At 36.5% G+C, this 17,112-nt stretch overlaps 2 protein-coding genes across 2 annotated transcripts; one reads left to right on the top strand and one right to left on the bottom strand.

Moving 5' to 3' along the window:
• The first annotated feature begins 6,302 nt into the window (after positions 1–6,302).
• On the top strand, positions 6,303–8,059 carry thoc7 (THO complex 7). The gene is made up of 8 exons (XM_030135426.1): positions 6,303–6,361; positions 6,602–6,722; positions 6,839–6,966; positions 7,050–7,136; positions 7,337–7,394; positions 7,497–7,563; positions 7,668–7,737; positions 7,906–8,059. The coding sequence occupies exons 1-8, from the start codon at positions 6,343–6,345 to the stop codon at positions 7,965–7,967; spliced, it is 612 nt and encodes a 203-aa protein (XP_029991286.1). The 5' UTR covers positions 6,303–6,342; the 3' UTR covers positions 7,968–8,059.
• A 91-nt stretch (positions 8,060–8,150) lies between these two features.
• On the bottom strand, positions 8,151–16,817 carry LOC115420170 (interferon-induced GTP-binding protein Mx-like). Its single transcript, XM_030135422.1, has 12 exons — positions 16,550–16,817; positions 14,581–14,718; positions 14,303–14,457; positions 13,011–13,149; positions 12,628–12,826; positions 12,455–12,533; positions 10,706–10,828; positions 10,468–10,609; positions 10,217–10,375; positions 9,354–9,430; positions 8,967–9,233; positions 8,151–8,879 (listed from the first exon to the last, which is right to left on the bottom strand). The coding sequence occupies exons 1-12, from the start codon at positions 16,734–16,736 to the stop codon at positions 8,655–8,657; spliced, it is 1,890 nt and encodes a 629-aa protein (XP_029991282.1). The 5' UTR covers positions 16,737–16,817; the 3' UTR covers positions 8,151–8,654.
• Positions 16,818–17,112: the final 295 nt, after the last annotated feature.

The raw sequence follows: 17,112 nt of genomic DNA, 5'->3' as shown, positions 1-17,112 counted from the left end.
ATGGTATGAATGTCAGTGTATGGGATGATGCATAAGTGTCCACTGTGTTGGCTGATTTGGAACTAAAACAACAAAACCCATGAATATACAAGAGAACAGCTGGAGAAGAACTGTCCACTGTAGTGACATATGCATGAAAGGGTTAACATTAAAAAAAAAAAAAAAATTTATAGTCTTTGGAAATTGAAAAGAAATTGATGAGGACATTACATTAAAAATATGAGATACTGAAATTGAAAGAGTGTTTGATATAAAATTTTTAGGGGTTGTTATTGATCACAAATTAACATGGAAACCCCATATTAGATATACAGGGTGGGGAAGCAAAATTTACAATATTTTGAGGCAGGGATTGAAAGACAGTGTACGACCAATTAGTTTATTGAAAGTCATGAGAATTTATTTGCCACAAGAAAATTGACATAATAGAAAATGTTTTTATTCTATGTGTCCTCCTTCTTTCTCAATAACTGCCTTCACACGCTTCCTGAAACTTGCGCAAGTGTTCCTCAAATATTCGGGTGACAACTTCTCCCATTCTTCTTTAATAGTATCTTCCAGACTTTCTCATAATAGTTTTGCGCATAGTCATTCTCTTCTTTCCATTATAAACAGTCTTTATGGACACTCCAACTATTTTCGAAATCTCCTTTGGTGTGATGAGTGCATTCAGCAAATCACACACTCTTTGACGTTTGCTTTCCTGATTACTCATATGGGCAAAAGTTTCTGAAAAGGTATGGATAATAGTGTTAGGTATGATTATGACATCAATATATGTTTGGTTTCAAAACAATTGACGTAGTGCCTGCTGAGAAAAAACAACTAAATGTTCATTGTAAATTTTGCTTCCCCACCCTGTATAAAAGGAAAGATTGCAAAGTCAATGGCAATCTTGTATACGTCCAGAAATCTACTCAACCATAAGGCACTACATATGATTTACTGTTCACTTCTACTTTCTTATATGTCATATTGTGTGGGAGTGTGGGGCTCAACATATAAAACAACTGTAAATACTATAATCCTCATACAAAAACGAGCCATACGTATTATTAATAAGGCCGGTTACTATGAACATACAAATGAATTGTTTATGAAATCCTATATTATGAAATGTAATGATTTGGTTTACTATAAAATAATCCAAATAATGTATAAAGCCAAATTAAAGTTACTCCCCGTCTGTGTACAAAGGTTCTTCTCAACACATGAGTCTAAATATGATTTGCGAGATGTTTGTAAATTTGTTGTATAAAAAGCCAAAAAAGAGACAAAAAGAAGATGTATATCTGTTGTAGGAGTTCAACTATGGAATGAGGCCAGCATGGATTTAAGAATGTGTAGCCCATTTTTGAGATTTAAAAAATGGTATGTAAGGCCATTTTTGAAGGATACAATTGTTAAGCTCTAATAAGTAATAGGTAAATAATTTATTTTTGATTCTACATCAAATTATCATTAATTTGGTGGGTTAAGTTTTCTATTTTTCTGGTTTATTTTCACCTTTTTATGTTTTGCTTGTTTGTTTGTTTGGATGTATGCGTTGTTGTTTTTTTTCCCTTTTCCTATATTGAATGCTGGGTAGCTGAATTTGTTATGTAGGACAGGCATTAATATAAGGATTCTACTTCTACCTCTGCCTTTTCAGTCTTTAACCTGTTGGTAATGTTTGTAGTGTTGTTGTTGATACTGGTTGTATTATTATGTTATGACTGAATAAAGAATTTCATCATCATCATCATCATCATCATCATCATCATCATCATCATCATCAATATACTAGAAACATTACAACGGCTGCAGAAATGTGGACAAATCAAAGAAAGTATCTGACAAAATGTTTCCAAAACTTTCTGATGCACATGCAATTTATGAGAGTTAACCCATACATATCCTTCATCATGTTATCACTTTTATCTTCTATGTTTAACCAATAAAAACCCAAACAACCACCATCAACCCAAACCATCTACTGATTAAATACATTTAAATATTCCTCATACATATACTCTCCCGCCCTTACACGCATTTACACATACTCTTTCTTTTAGTCTTTGTTTATATTTTTGTTGTACTTAGTCTATTATTGTTTTATTTTTATTCTCTTTCTTTATGCTAATGTTGCAATGAAGTGAAATTATAAAACCCATGGGGTTTTCTGATCTCACCAGCACAATCTGTTTTTTTTTTTGCTTGTCCTAATGTTTGATTCGTCGTTGTGTGAAAAATAAATAAATAAATGTTTAATACTTGTTGATCCACTGATTATACCAATACATGTAAATGATTGGTATAAAATACAGTTTGTCATCTTTTCATGGTCATCAGATATGAGACATTTAGATGTTTAGAGGCTGAGTAGTAAAAATGGAAACACCATCATCTTCTACAACATTGATTCACCAGTAAAACTCAAGGAATTTGATAAATGACAGTGGATGGAGACACTTGGTTTATGTTCAGTTATTGATATATTTGCTGAAAAAGTCACTTTTTCTTCAGTTTTCTCTGTTTTTGATAAAATAGCCCTCAACTTTACTCTGAGCTTTTATGAAAATCTACACGATTAACGAATTACATAGAGAAAAATACTTGATTTTCACTGAAAAAAACACAAAATACAGAAGATAATATTGCAATGAATGGTGATAAATCACTTAAGGAAGGTTAAATATAAAGAAAAAAATATTTGGGAACTGCCACTAAAGTAACACTGAGTCCTTTTGGGTTAACTGCCTATCATAGTTAAAGGGCCTCAAAAAATGAAAACATAAATGTCATTTTATTATTTTACATTTATAGGTGGTCACTGATGACAAAACTACATTGTTACTACTAAAGGTAATAACTACAAACTTATAGAGTTCTTCTGCCTGTGCCAAAAGAAATGATTCTACCTAGAACAATATGTAAAAGGTTCCACCCAAAACCCTCTGTGACAGATTTTATGGCGAACCCATCTGTAGTCTAATGGTTCCACTCAGAACCCTCTGTGGAGATCCTATTTAGAAAATTTGCCTCTTGTAATGTTATGTCCACACAAATACAGAGATTTTTTTGTAATGCATTTTTTTTTTCTGTCTCCATTAAAAAGAGAAGACAAAACCTGGTCATCTGACCTTCATATTGCAAAATGTCTTCTGACGCATAAGGAACACAAAGCACTGTTACACATGCTGCAGAGTAGTACTTTTGACACAGGAGAGGCAACCGTTTTGTTCTTTTGTGAGATTGACCACTGCTAAGTCATGAGCTGAACTTAAAGTTTTTATGTTTTTTAGATAGATTTTGTATTGGTAAGTAAATTTAAAATAACTATAAAGACATTTCTACACAACACCAGTACACATTACAGGTAACACACTTTAAAAATCACACAAACTTTTAAAACTTAAAAAAAAAAAAAAATATTGAGATTGTAAGGGCTAATGAAAAGTAAGGATACCAACAAAGCTTATCTGACATATTGGTATTTTGTTTTCAAGCACATATATAAAACATATGTCTCCTCATAAGACAAACACTAGATGTGCATAAAATTAAACATAAAATCCTTATTTCCTCTAAACCAGTTTTTTCCTTGTCTACATACAAACATACTCTTTACATGTGGATGGAAGAGCACAAAAAAAAATTTTTTTTTTTAATGTTCATACGACAAAATATCTGTTTTAGTGGGTTTCTAATGAGAACCACTTTGTACACTGAAGGTTTCATCATATTCAGCACAGAGGTTATCATCACTCAAACAATTTATGGCCCTTATGATGTTATGACTTAACAAGTCTAACTTAAAAGTTAACAAAACACCACATGACAGAACTATAAATGTAACAGAATAAAACATGCGTTAACTCAGTGTAACAGAAAGTGTGCAATAGATTTGCTAATGACTTAACCTCCACAATATGTGCTGAAGACAGTTCTAGCAGTTTCCACAATTATTCTTGAAAATGTTACAAAAAGGCTTTCAGTGTGAGGGTTTGTCTCCTTTCTGTACCTACCTGGCCCACTTTCATAGAATTACTCAAAAATAGTGGAATTTTTGATTCTAGGAAGGATCCATTTTATGATGCTATATATCAGTCTTCTCCAACTATCTAAACCTCCAGATGCTGCTACAGCAGCAGATGAACTCACCCCTGTTTGCCATCACCTTGTACCAATATTTCCTAAAAATCACATCAAAGCACTTACACAATTTTATCCACTTCTATATAATTCATGCATATAATACTTAAATGGTGCCTTTAATACGTATCCAGCTCCATATGATGAAGCAAACATAACCTTTGTCCTGAACTCATTTGAAAATCATGTTGGAAAATATAGCAAAATCATTAGGTTTGACTTTTAAAATCTAAAATAACCTTCTTGCCAACCTTGTAGATTTTATTGCTTCAAATATGTTAAACACACAATATTTATACATAAAATATATCAAGCTTTAGAATCTACAAGGATGGCAAAATGTTAAATTTTAAGGCAAAGTAAGAAGGTTTTAAAATGATCCATTCCATGCAGAAGTGAATGTAACATCCCAACTAATCACCTAAACATGTCTTATTTACAAATGTTTGTTGTTATTAGGATCAGAAGTATTTGTTGCTTTAATGGAACTCCTTTCCAGTTTGAGTAAATCATGTCGCTATTAATACAAAAGAGTTCCAGACATGATCACGCTAAAAGGGATCAGTTTTGGAGATGCTTGATATTACTGTTTTACTTCAGCAACTGAGTCATGCATCACTGAACATGGTCCAAAATGATTTTCTAGACATAATTATGCATTTGACTGAGCCAGACACACCTACCCAGATAGCAATTACCTTTGGGCTGGATCCGCATTAAAGCCTTTACATCCGTTTATAGCTCACATCCGTTTTCTGACTTTGGACCAAATCTGCATCGGATCCGTCTTTCAGCTCTCTCTAGCAGTTCCGGAATAGTGCTGGCTTACGGATTCGGCCCAGAACAGTCTCCCATCACACAACCAAGACTGATTTTCAAAGTAGTAATACTGATCTGGACCAGAATCGTAATATGAATCTGGACTAGAGTTGTAATACAAATCTGGGCCAACATGATTCTTGTGTATATTCTAGATGTGACTTAACGGAACTGGGCCAGAGCTGGACCATTTCTGTAGAAGATCCGTTTCGCAGAGCAGTACCTGTTTGGGCCCGATGTGCATTTGGACACCGGGCTAGATCTGACAAACAGTTTTGGGCCGAATTGAGGTGCGATTCTGTTCCAGATCTGTCCCAGTATCTGTTTGCCATCTGGGTATTTGTAAAATAAATCCAAAGTGGGCAAAACACCAGAATATGTCCTTTGACAAATAAGTAACTTTTTAAATGACGCACAAAGTGCAGTGACAGTGTGTTCATCAAATCGTGTCAGGGGAGCAGTTGTTTTGGTGGAACATTTGCATGAGGGGAAGGGAGTCTTAGTATTAAAATGACTAACCTCCTGCATAAGAATTGAAATATTTAAGGAGGGGATCTCTGAGCATCAGCGCATTCAGAACTCCTTAAGAAACTATTTCTTCAAAAACAAATTCTATTAATTTAATACGCTCTCAAAGGAACTTAACTGTGGATGTAAATCAAATCTGATGCATTCTCAACCACTTTGTCAGATCCCATAAAGCAGCATTTGTAAAAAAAAAAAAAAAAAAAAAAAAAAAAAAAAGTTCTTCAGAGGCAAATGGTCCTGTGTAGAACCAGCTCTTTTGTAACTCTTATTTCTGATAGCTGTAGATATATAACATTAAAAAAAACCATGAAAAATAGATTTTTTTTGAGACATTATTTTCCATTTCCTGCTGTAAAAGCTAAACTCCTGACCAGTTGGCTCAGTTGTTAAAAACAAAAAACAAAAACATCCTACTGGCACTGATTCTGACTGAATCACTAAGTTTGTCCAAAAATCTATATTCCTTTGTGTCTTAAATTAAATTCAAAGATAAAACATTCATGTGTCACTTGCTGGGATGAGCATATGAAACACCATCCATGATCGGATATCACATAAGCGACTGTGAAATTTTTCAGAGCATTTAACTGTCAACTTGTATAAATTAAATTGGTGCAACTTCTACGATTAAATTCAAACGCGGAAAGTAGTTTGCTTCCGTCACAGGGCTACCACAAATCTGTAGTAATAGCACTGGCTGGTAGAGGGCAGCAGCATATTAGTGCTACATTAAGTCTGCTATAAAAAAAATAATGAGGAAAATCAGAATCACATTTGGACCAATCAGCGCCGTCTATTTTCAGAGGCGGTCGCTCTGTTCACTTCCGGTTGTTCAATAAAGTTTTCCAAGGCTGGTTCGAAATGGGAGCAGTCACAGATGGTAAGTAACTGCTTCATTCATAGATTAATTTACTATAATAAATACAAAGCGATGTGCACCGAAAATGGTTATAAAATGGACCTAGCCATACTGTAAAAGACGAAACAAACAGCAAAAAACAGCCAGCTTTTAAACCGTACGAGGCTTACAGTCCTGTTAGCTAGCTAATGCTATAGCACAACAAGCTAGCTAACAGAGGCCAAGTGTCGCTTTAACTACACGTACTGTCTGTTTTTCTAGATGAGGTTATCCGGAAACGTCTCCTTATCGATGGAGACGGAGCAGGGGATGACCGCCGGATTAATGTGCTCCTGAAGAGTTTCACAAAATGGTGCAATTCCCCTGGGACTCCGGAGGAAGGGTCAGTTGACTCATCTGTCTAAACCCCAGCCGTGAAGATGGAGTGTAGTGTTGTGCTTATTATTATTTTTGGAAATACATACGTTGGGACATAAAGCTTTTTGTTATGTTGTTTAGGTTCACACAGTATCAGAGGATGCTGGGTACACTCGCCCAGTGTGAATTCTCCATGGGGAAGACGTTGATGGTTTATGACATGAATCTTCGGGAAATGGAGAATTATGAGAAAATCTACTCGAACATTGGTAAGAAATGAGTTTTTTTATGTAAACACTGTTAGCCTTACATGCGTAACAATAACAGAATTTCATGTTTGTTTATGTTATAGAACAAAACATAACATCTGCGCATGAGAAAATAGCTGAATGCAAGAAAGAAATCCAGAGAGCAAAGAGGATACGAAAGAATCGCCAAGGTAAGAAACCCTTCAGAACAACACATAAGTTCACATGTTTATTAGTAAATATCATTGTATACCCCAAGAAAAATAAAGACATTGACCATATCATATAAAAATAAGCACTCCACCACACAAATGAATGGGCAATATGGCAAGTTATGGCTGCAGTGTGTTTTACATTATAACCTCTGCATATTTTTTTTGTTTCATCACAGAATATGACGCTTTGGCTAAAGTTATCCAACAGCACCCAGACAGGCATGAAACTTTAAAGTAAGTCTACCTCTGTAATTTCTATCTTGATTGTTCTCAAGTGCTAGATCAGTTTTGGCTCTCATCATAATCAGTGCTTAATTACGCTGTTTTTACTTGCAGGCAATTGGAGGCGCTCGACAAAGAACTTCAGCATTTGTCTCAAATCAAAGAAAATGTAGACGCGAAGGTAAAACCGAACTCTTAGATCTTTTTTCCTTTTTAACATTACTATCATTCACTAATAATTCTAACTACGGTATATTTTCTTCTTTTACTGTTTTCCCCACTTAGTTGGAATTGAGGAAGAAACAGTTTCATGTGCTCCTTAGTACTATACAGGAACTTCAGCAGACTCTTGACAGTGAGTAAATATGGACTGGTTGGCCCAATTTTTTTTTTTTTTTGGGGGGGGGGGGGGGGGGGGATGTACATTAGGTCATTTAGTTAAGGTGTTTTGCCTAATGATTTTCTTACCAGAAAATGTTAAATTCAAAAGCAGTTGCTTACTAATCATTTTTCTCTCTCCTAGATGATGAGAAATCAGACAATGATGACAACAATCAGGCCAGCCCTGCAGACAGTGGAGAATGAGCATGTGAAAGTCCTAGATAGTAGAAATGACCTGAGTGATTTTGTTGATTACTTTTTGTATGTATTTTTGAATAAAGTTGATACTTGCCTTAGCCTGTCCTGGGTGTGTGAATTTAAAAGACAATGGCAGATTCAGTCTGTCTACATCTGTCCCGAGAGTTCATGGATTATGTTTCATGAGGGAAAAATCAATCAAATGTTTATGATATTCATATACTCATGCTAGAAACATAAGATACAGATAGAAGAATCAAATAAAGACCAATAGAATGACCTCCACCGTAGTATACTGTTGCTCAACTGTTACCGGAGACAGAATGATGTGTGTATTCGCTGCCGTCTGTATTTTATATAGTGTTAAATGTTTAAATATATATAAGCAAAATATATATAACCTTAGAGTTTAACTGAATCACTTTAAGATTATGAAAAAAATACATGAATGCATTTTAAGTACAGGTTGCGTCTTTTCTGTGACTAACTAAAAAGGAGGCTTTGTTTACCAATGTAATTCCCCTACATAGCCACAAGGGTGAGCCATAGTCATGGTGTACATGGTGTTCATACTTCAACATAGTCTTGATCTTTTGCTCATAATTTGTGCAGGTGTTTGCAGCCAGGCACCACCAGACTAACTCAGCTAAACTTTACTTGTGATCATGACTCATACTGTCAGTCCTTTGCTCTCTAGAACTTCACCAGGTATGCTCGAGCCTGCACGAGGCGTTTGCGGCGACTCTGCAGAGCAGCCCTTTTGCTGCCGATATCAAAATCTTCTTTTAGTAGGAGCTCAAGATCTCCCTTGTCCTGAAGCATCTGCAGCATCTCCCTCTGTAAGTCGGCTGCCATCTCCTGGAGCATCTGGTAACGGATTACCAGAGGGATCTGGTCAGCCAAACGCTGACTGGCAATCTGGAAAAATAAAAAATAAAGGAATAAATAGGTATTCTTTTGTTAAAATCCAATACTATATTTTTACTCACTGAATATTAAACTTACACGGTAGTATGACTTAATGTGCAACATCAGCTCCTGGATTGTGGCCTTACTATCCTCACAGAACACAATGCTTTGTGCTTTTTTAATCGCGGCTGGTTTTGTGAGCCGCTTTCTTTCTTCATAGTCTTCATCCTCTCTCTTTCTTTCACTCAGACTGTTGCTGTAGGTCTGATCCTGGGTGTAAACAATCAGCTCCATCTTGAACTGAGTTCTCAATGTGACCTCTGCAGTTGACTCCTTTTCTTGCTTAATGGACTCGATCTTTGCCTGGAAAATGAGATTGTGGCGACTCAGATAACTCTCCAATATAACAAAAAGGTGACAATGATTATCATTTATTCAAGTGGCTTCATCAAGCCACCTTAATGAGGGCTCTTTAATGGCTACCTTGACTGTTTTCAGAAGGTTAGGAAATCCACTGAAGCTGATGTGGGCCAGTTGTATGAAAACCTTCCTGACGATATCTGGAAGGAATAAAATACAATTAAAATTCCCATATATTGTACAGGGTGCTTGAGCAGGTCTTGAAAGTCTTAAAAAGTATGGGATTTTGAAACACTGTTTTCCAGACCTTGATAAGTCTGGAATTTTGTGTGAAACTCAAAATATTGAAAAAAGTTTCTCTCATAGTTGAATTTTAGAGTATGATTAAAGGCACATAATTTTGTAAAACAAGAAACATATGAGGAAAGCATTAGTTGCTCGGTTTCAGTTTATTTTGAATATGCAAAAAAAACAAAGTAATCCTACTTTAGTCCTTAGAAATACAACAGATTGCAAGAAAACATGAAAAACTTATATATACACATGAAACTGAAATATGACTTCATTCGCATATTTGAAAAGGAGTGGGAGGAAGTATAACTTATAACACTTATAAAGCATATGAAAACTTGATATGATTTCACTAACTGGTCAACTGGTCGGTACTGAAAGGATTCTAGTGAAACTTGATTGTGTGACACATTTTTGTGATTATTATTTTTGGGTTCAAACCATTCTAGTAACTCTTTAAGTATATTATTCTCTTTTGTTACAATTTTATATACTTTGTTTTCTTGGTAATTCACTCTTCTGGTAGTGATTCAGCATTTTTTTTTTTTTTCTGGATTTCTCATTTATAGGCACATGAGTTGTTCTTGTGTATGAAATGCTCTATGAATGTACCAGCACTGCAAATGAGTAGATTATCTGGGTATGTATGGTAATATGGAATTATTAAAAACAACATCAGATACATCTATACATACCTCCTATGTCTTTAAGTCTCCTCACAGCTGGTTCCTCTAGCTTCTTGATCTGCTCCTTGATCATCCCCTCAAAGGTTTTGTAGTTGATGAAACCTGGCAGTTCTCTTCCACGATACTTGTCTTCATATGCCTCCACCTCTTTTTCAATTCTGACATTAACTGCAATAGATTTCATATTTTTGTTGATGTAAGAACCTAGTGTCAGATGACAGATCCAGATCACCATCAGCAGACCAACAGGTTGCACTTACAGTCATATCCTGATCGGTCAAGGAGGTCTCTCCATTTTGCAAATTCTCTTCTGAGTGCAGAAAAGACATTGAGCTTCTCTCCACACCTGAGTTCCTCTCCTACGGTCAGATTGAGTGCGTCTTGGTTGAACGCTGTAACTTTCTAAAACACACATTTGACCACAAACAATGTCATTCACAGGTATTTGATATTTATGTGCTGATATCTATTTACAACATCTTTGTAAATGGACGTTACATCGATGAGGAATGTAAGTCTCTCTGCTGCATCAGTTGGAGGTCCAGAGCCATATCTCTCCATCTCTGCCTGAGTTTGAGCTAGTTTCACCTCAATTTGCTCCTCCAGTCGAGGTAGAGACTTCTGCAAAACACACAAGTATCAATAATTTAAATCCTTTTGGTTTAAAGCCAACAGAAACACTGGAACACAATGGACCCACACCCCCCTCGCCGTAATACGTGACCGACCAATCTGCGTAGACTGATGGACAGATGGACTGGAGTTCAGATCCATACACAGGAGAGGACTGAATTGCAATAAACCGTCATCTTCAGTCCTGTGTAAAAGTCTATGGTCCATGTCCATGTCAATACAAAACTAAACTAGAAAAGCACTCAGAGAGCGCAGACCTCCACCAAGGCAGATCAGTGCCCCCCCTGATCACCACCAAATTTTAGTCATTTGTTCCTCGTGCCAGTATCAACATTTCCTGAAAATTTATTCCAAATCCATCCATAAGTTTTTGAGTTATCTTGCACATGGACAGACAGACAGACGAACAGACAAACCAACGCCAGCAAAATCATAACCTCCTTGGCGGAGGTAATAAGAGCCATTATATTTCTTCCTAATCTGTGTGTTACACCCCTAAATTTAGTCTAATCTGTGTGTTACACCAGTAAGTTTAGTAAAGTCATCACATAATATGAATGTGATGAAGTCATACAGTAACATTACTGTAAAGCCCTTTCAAAGAAATATTTAAGGTCACTATGAATGCATTCTTTCCTGTTACTTTGGATTTCAATACAAAACAAAATGAGGGCCATTATATTTTTTACTAATCTGTGTGTTACACCGCTAAGTTTTGCTCAAGTCCCCATTTTATGAACTCTACTGCTTCTAGAACCCGTTGATTCCCATGGGTCAACACTCTAGTTACACATAACTGTATTGCACATTTCACATTGCAACTATTGCACATGATAATATTGCACATTTCTCCCAATCTCCATTGCAAATATCCCTGTCTTCATCACACATAAATACACTATACATGTCCCATTATCACTATTGCACATAACCCTGTAACACTATTGCACTTGTTTTTAACCATTTTCTAACATTAATTGTGGTAAACCTATGTTTAATAAGGTATCCATTAATAAAACCATGCCTCCTTGGTTCAGACTATGGCACATCTATTTTATCAATTTAGAATTTTCTGCAGTTTATAAAGGTAGTAAAAATTGTTTGCTAAGTTATTCTCTGGTAAAAATGTGCCATTGATAACTAAAGTTTGCCCCGCTTACACTGATATGTGTATTTTTTAAATAGGTATGTTAAAAAGAAATGGTTCATATAACCTACATTTTACAAAGTATTGAAAATGACTAAAATCAGTGTTCATGTTGGACTTAACATTTCTGACAGTACAGACAATCAGAAGTGAAGAAGAAGAAGAAGAACTGAAAAGTGTTCATTTGGGTTTTTGAACTACATGTTAAAATAGGTTTTTCCACAACACCAGTACATGTGTCCACCTCCCAAATGTGTCTGTGCTGACTTTGACCTGCGGCCAGTAAAACATTATTTTACACATCTATGTGACCTATATTTGATGTAGTAGATGAAGTGCATGCTAATTACACAAATTGGGTGGGACACCATGTTTTTCTGATTTGTTGGAGTTATTGAAGTCTACATGTGGACAAAAGGCTCAAACATAATTAAAGTGTATACTTTGTGGACAGATGATTAACTCACCTCAATATGATGCACCAGTTCAAGAGTGAGTTTTTCAGCCAGTTTAGGAATAGTGGCATGGCCGTCATCATAAAGCACACTACAGAAAAAATAAAAAAGTACTTTGAGTATATGCAGATCAGTCACCAAACAATGCAAATACCTTGCAAATTCACCAAATACATTAAACTTACTTGAAAAATGCATGATCTTTGAAGAAGGTTTTCTCTCTTTCGATTGCATCAGTGAGGGACACCTTCTCTGTGATCTCCTTCTGACCCCTGCACTTGACGATCATGTAGCCCTTCTTCAGATGGATAACCTCATTATGGACGATGTCGACCACCGTCTCTTCTGTGCCTTTGTCGACCAGATCAGGTTTGGTCAAGATACCTGAGAGAGAGAGAAACAGAGAGAGAGAGAGAGAAACAGAGAGAGAGAGAGAGAGAAAGAGAGAGAGAGAAAGAGAGAGAGAGAGAGAGAGAGAGAGAGAGAGAAACAGAGAGAGAGAGGCAAAGTGACTTACATGACTGTGGTGTGATTGGAGGAAGGCCTTTTTGTCATTGTGTCTGTTTACCCAGAGTCCTCTCTCCATCCGGATCCACTTCCTGTGCCATCTTCAAAGCCTCTGTGGTGGCTATGTCCACATTACATGGAACGACCACCAAACTGATGGTCTCTTGTTTTTTGATGAACTTACTGATTAGTCTCTTTATCTGCAAGTATGTTACACAAAAAAATCATGATATGAGCAGAACTATTGAAACAAGTGAAAAAGGAAGTTACTAACACTGTGCACCTCCTGCTCCTGGATACCCTGTCTACCAGGGATTCAGTTTTGAGTTATAACTTTCAATCTTTTGAAAAACTTTTCAACAAAATTATTATTATTATTATTATTTTAAACCTTTATTGAAGTGACACCAAGTGACATTATGTACAGTATTATACAATATTTATATTACATCATCATAATGTGTGTGTGTGTGTGTGGGGGGGGGGGTTAAGATATATGGCATGTAATATACAAAGGAAACACATGTCAGTCAGTACTAAAGATCAATGTCCTGTCCTGTTTGTGTAAACGTTCTGTGTGTAGCGTAGTGTGTAAGATGTCTATGTGGTGTGACTGTTGTGATGTGGGCTTTTCAAGAAGAAAACATTTAAAAAAGTAATAATGATAATAATAAAATAATAGTAGATAAAAATCAAATTAAGTTAAGTCAAATCAAATCAAATAAAGAAAAGGAAAGAAATAAAAGAAAATAAAAGTCAGGGATATGACCAAATACAATCATTAGGTAGCTGAAGCTGAGTGAGATGAGGGGAAAGGAAAAGGAGAGAGAGAGATAGGGAGAGAGAGAGAAGAAAAGAAAAAGAAAAAAGAGAGGGAAAAAAGTAAAACGGGGGATAATAAAAATTAATAAGCAAATAAATGAAAATGGCCAAATGTGATTCAAAGTGCAATTTATCAACATTTGATGCTATTCAAAAAATTATTTTAAAAAAAATGCAAATATTGAGAGAAAAGCACATGTAAAGAACATTTGTCAAATTTGAAAAGAATCGAGTGAATAGTGTCAGAAATTGGTTGGATAAAAATCTCAGGCTGATGTAATTCCAGGTATATCTATATAGTTATAGTACACCCCCGCCCCATAGCCCTGCGGGTGGGGGAATAATTATGTTGTTCTCAGTATGTTGTCACAAATAGTTTGCGAATATAGAGAAAAAAATCTATACACGATTTAAATGAAAAGCTGGATAGACTCAATTAGTTTCCTGAAACTTCTGAAACTGTCACTGAAGCATCCTTCTGTAAATCACTGCTCCTTATGAAAACTGTCCAGCGTCTGGACTGAGACAGACCTGATCTCCAATATTCTCAGGTTGTCCCTTCACGGCCACCCTGGCGATGCCGGGCAGGTCGATCAGTGTCAGGTCTGGAACATCAGGAGAGGCGATCTCCAGACTGATGAGCTCATCACTGATCCCCAACCCGATCCCAGCCATCTCATTCTGAGCTGAAAGGAAAGCACACAATATTAAAAAAAAGAGAAAGTCATGTCTGAAATTAAATAAAAGCATGTTGAAGCTGTCACAGCCCATGCTCACTTTTTAAATTTCTATTTAACAATGTTACATACCTTCTTTAATCTTTTTCTCCACATCTGCAGGGTCATCTATATCTTCCTCATGATCCTGGTAACTTATCTTTCCGTACCACTCCTCCCCTGATTTCTGTCTCTTCATCTTCAGTTCCAGGGGGCATCTTGTCACAATACCTACAATAATAATAATAATAATAATAATAATAATAATAATAATAATAATAATAATAATACAAAGTGAATAATGAGCAAAAAGATGAAAAAGTCATAGTGGTGGAACTCTGAAAACAGCTTTTTGTTTGACACAAGTATGAAAAATACTGTATGTTTTTATTTTAACACTGGGCTTCCTCATGACAGTCATATTTTCTTATCCTGCTCTACCACTCACTACTTGGCAAACTACCAGGATATGACACATATCTGCTATAGGGTAGGAGACCATTTACAAAAATCAAGGTGGTAGAACAGATTGACACCATAAGTTCAGTTAAAGGCCACTGTGGCTGATTCACAGCTGAGTGCATGGACTTTCTCTAATTGTAATTTTTTTTGGTCAGCATTCATTATATATATAGTGTATTACAAATTATATCTATGCATTGCTTGCGTATGTATCTGTTTTTTTCCCATCCTGTTTACATAGGGTACTCATGGAAATGTGTTGGAACTGTTGTTATTGGACTACTCCTGCATAAATAAAGGCTTATTGAACCACAACATCATGACTGATTTTTAAAGGCTATAATTATCTCCTTGCAAGATTTTCCTGCTCAGAAACATTTGTTAAAGCCCTATGAACTAAAACGTTATGCCACGCCTCAAGACACCTGCTGTATAACTAGTTGTACAAGTTTTAAGCTACATCTCCCCATCCACAATGAAGTGGCAAGTCTTTCATGTGTACATTAGATCCAATTTTTTGGTGTAGCGTCTTTGTTGTAATGCTTAAGAAGACAGCCAGACAACAAATAAAAAGGTCTTAGGATTCTTCATTTGATGGCACTTGAACTTACATCATTTGTTGGACATACACAGGTTTTCAATTATACATTCTAGCCTATGATGCATAGAGATTTGTAATCTCCTCCTGACACCCAGCAATGCATTTTTGTCCTCTGTAGGGGGCAAGAATACCACAGCTTGATTTTGGGGGAAAAAAACATCCATGGCAAAGGACATTCCATTAAAAAAATGAATATAATAAAATAGAATATCTTTATTTGTCATTGTGCCATCCAATCTGTACATCATAAGGTCTCAGGAGGTTGAAACTGACAAAAAAGACAGCATATTTAAACTAGAAGCACTCGGAGAGCGCAGACCTCCGCCAAGGCTGATCAGTGCCCCCCCCCCCCCCCCCCCCCCGTGGGCCCCCCCACGCCAAGGAGGTTATGTTTTTGCCAGGGTTTGTTTGTTTGTTTGTCTGTCTGTTTGTCTGTCCGTTAGTGTGCAACATAACTCAAGTTATGGACAGATTTTGATGAAATTTTCAGGGTTTGTTGGAAATTGGCCCCCCCGTGGGCCCCCCCCACGCCCGATCACCACCAAAATTTAATCATTTCTTCCTTATCCCATTTCCAACAAACCCTGAAAATTTCATCAAAATCTGTCCATAACTTTTTGAGTTATGTTGCACACTAACGGACAGACAAACAAACAGACAAACAAACAAACAAACAAACCCTGGCAAAAACATAACCTCCTTGGCGGAGGTAATGAAACTGACAATTTTGGAGTGAAATTTTTCATGACACAGTCACAGGTTAATTTTAAATGTTAAATCATTTTTATTTTCTGTTTCCTAAAATACATACTGTATTATACAGCATTTTAAGTTTTGTGATTAAACTATTTTGCATATTTTGAGAAAACCAGTCTCCTAAAATAAAACAATAAATAAATAAGGTTCATTCATATCTCTAACTTCACTGCTTCCTGGTCCTTTTCTTTTATCGCCTGTTGTTTCAGAGCTCTTATGTGTTTTAAAGTGATGGAGACCTACCACTTCCTCTGGGCAGAGCCACCCCTGACAGCGCCTCCAACACTGAACTCTTCCCGGAGCTTTGGTCTCCGATCACGGCGATGGCAGGCAGCGCCAGGTCCTTCTCCACTCCCAGAGAACGGAGGGAGTCGATGAGGTCGATGCAGGGCCGGACCTTCTCCTCATACTGCTGGTTCAGTGTGTTCATGATGGATGCAGACTGTCTCCTGCAAACACTCACTATTTACCGCACACACAGTCTGACTGACAGGAGACACTGGACCAGCCTTTAGGTTCAGATGGAGACAGGAGATGAGCCGCCCACAGGCAAAAGTATAATACATGGAGGCAGAGGAAACTTCATTCATTAATTTTTTTTTATTTTTTTTTCTGCGCAAAAAACTGCATGACTAAAATTTTCGTGACTAAAATTTTGATCAATGATAATAAATGTTGAGAGTGGTTTAATTTGGCTGTCCCTGGACCTGGTCATGGTGCCCTGTCATCTCTGTCACGCCCCGCCCCTTCCTCCTGTGTAAATCACTTCCTTTACTCTATATTTAATTTACTGATCATGTAGATAT

Source organism: Sphaeramia orbicularis, chromosome 5, assembly GCF_902148855.1.
Source record: "Sphaeramia orbicularis chromosome 5, fSphaOr1.1, whole genome shotgun sequence".
NCBI lineage: Eukaryota > Metazoa > Chordata > Actinopteri > Kurtiformes > Apogonidae > Sphaeramia > Sphaeramia orbicularis.
Note: the sequence above shows the minus strand (reverse complement) of the source record. Positions and strands in the feature narration are given on the sequence as shown.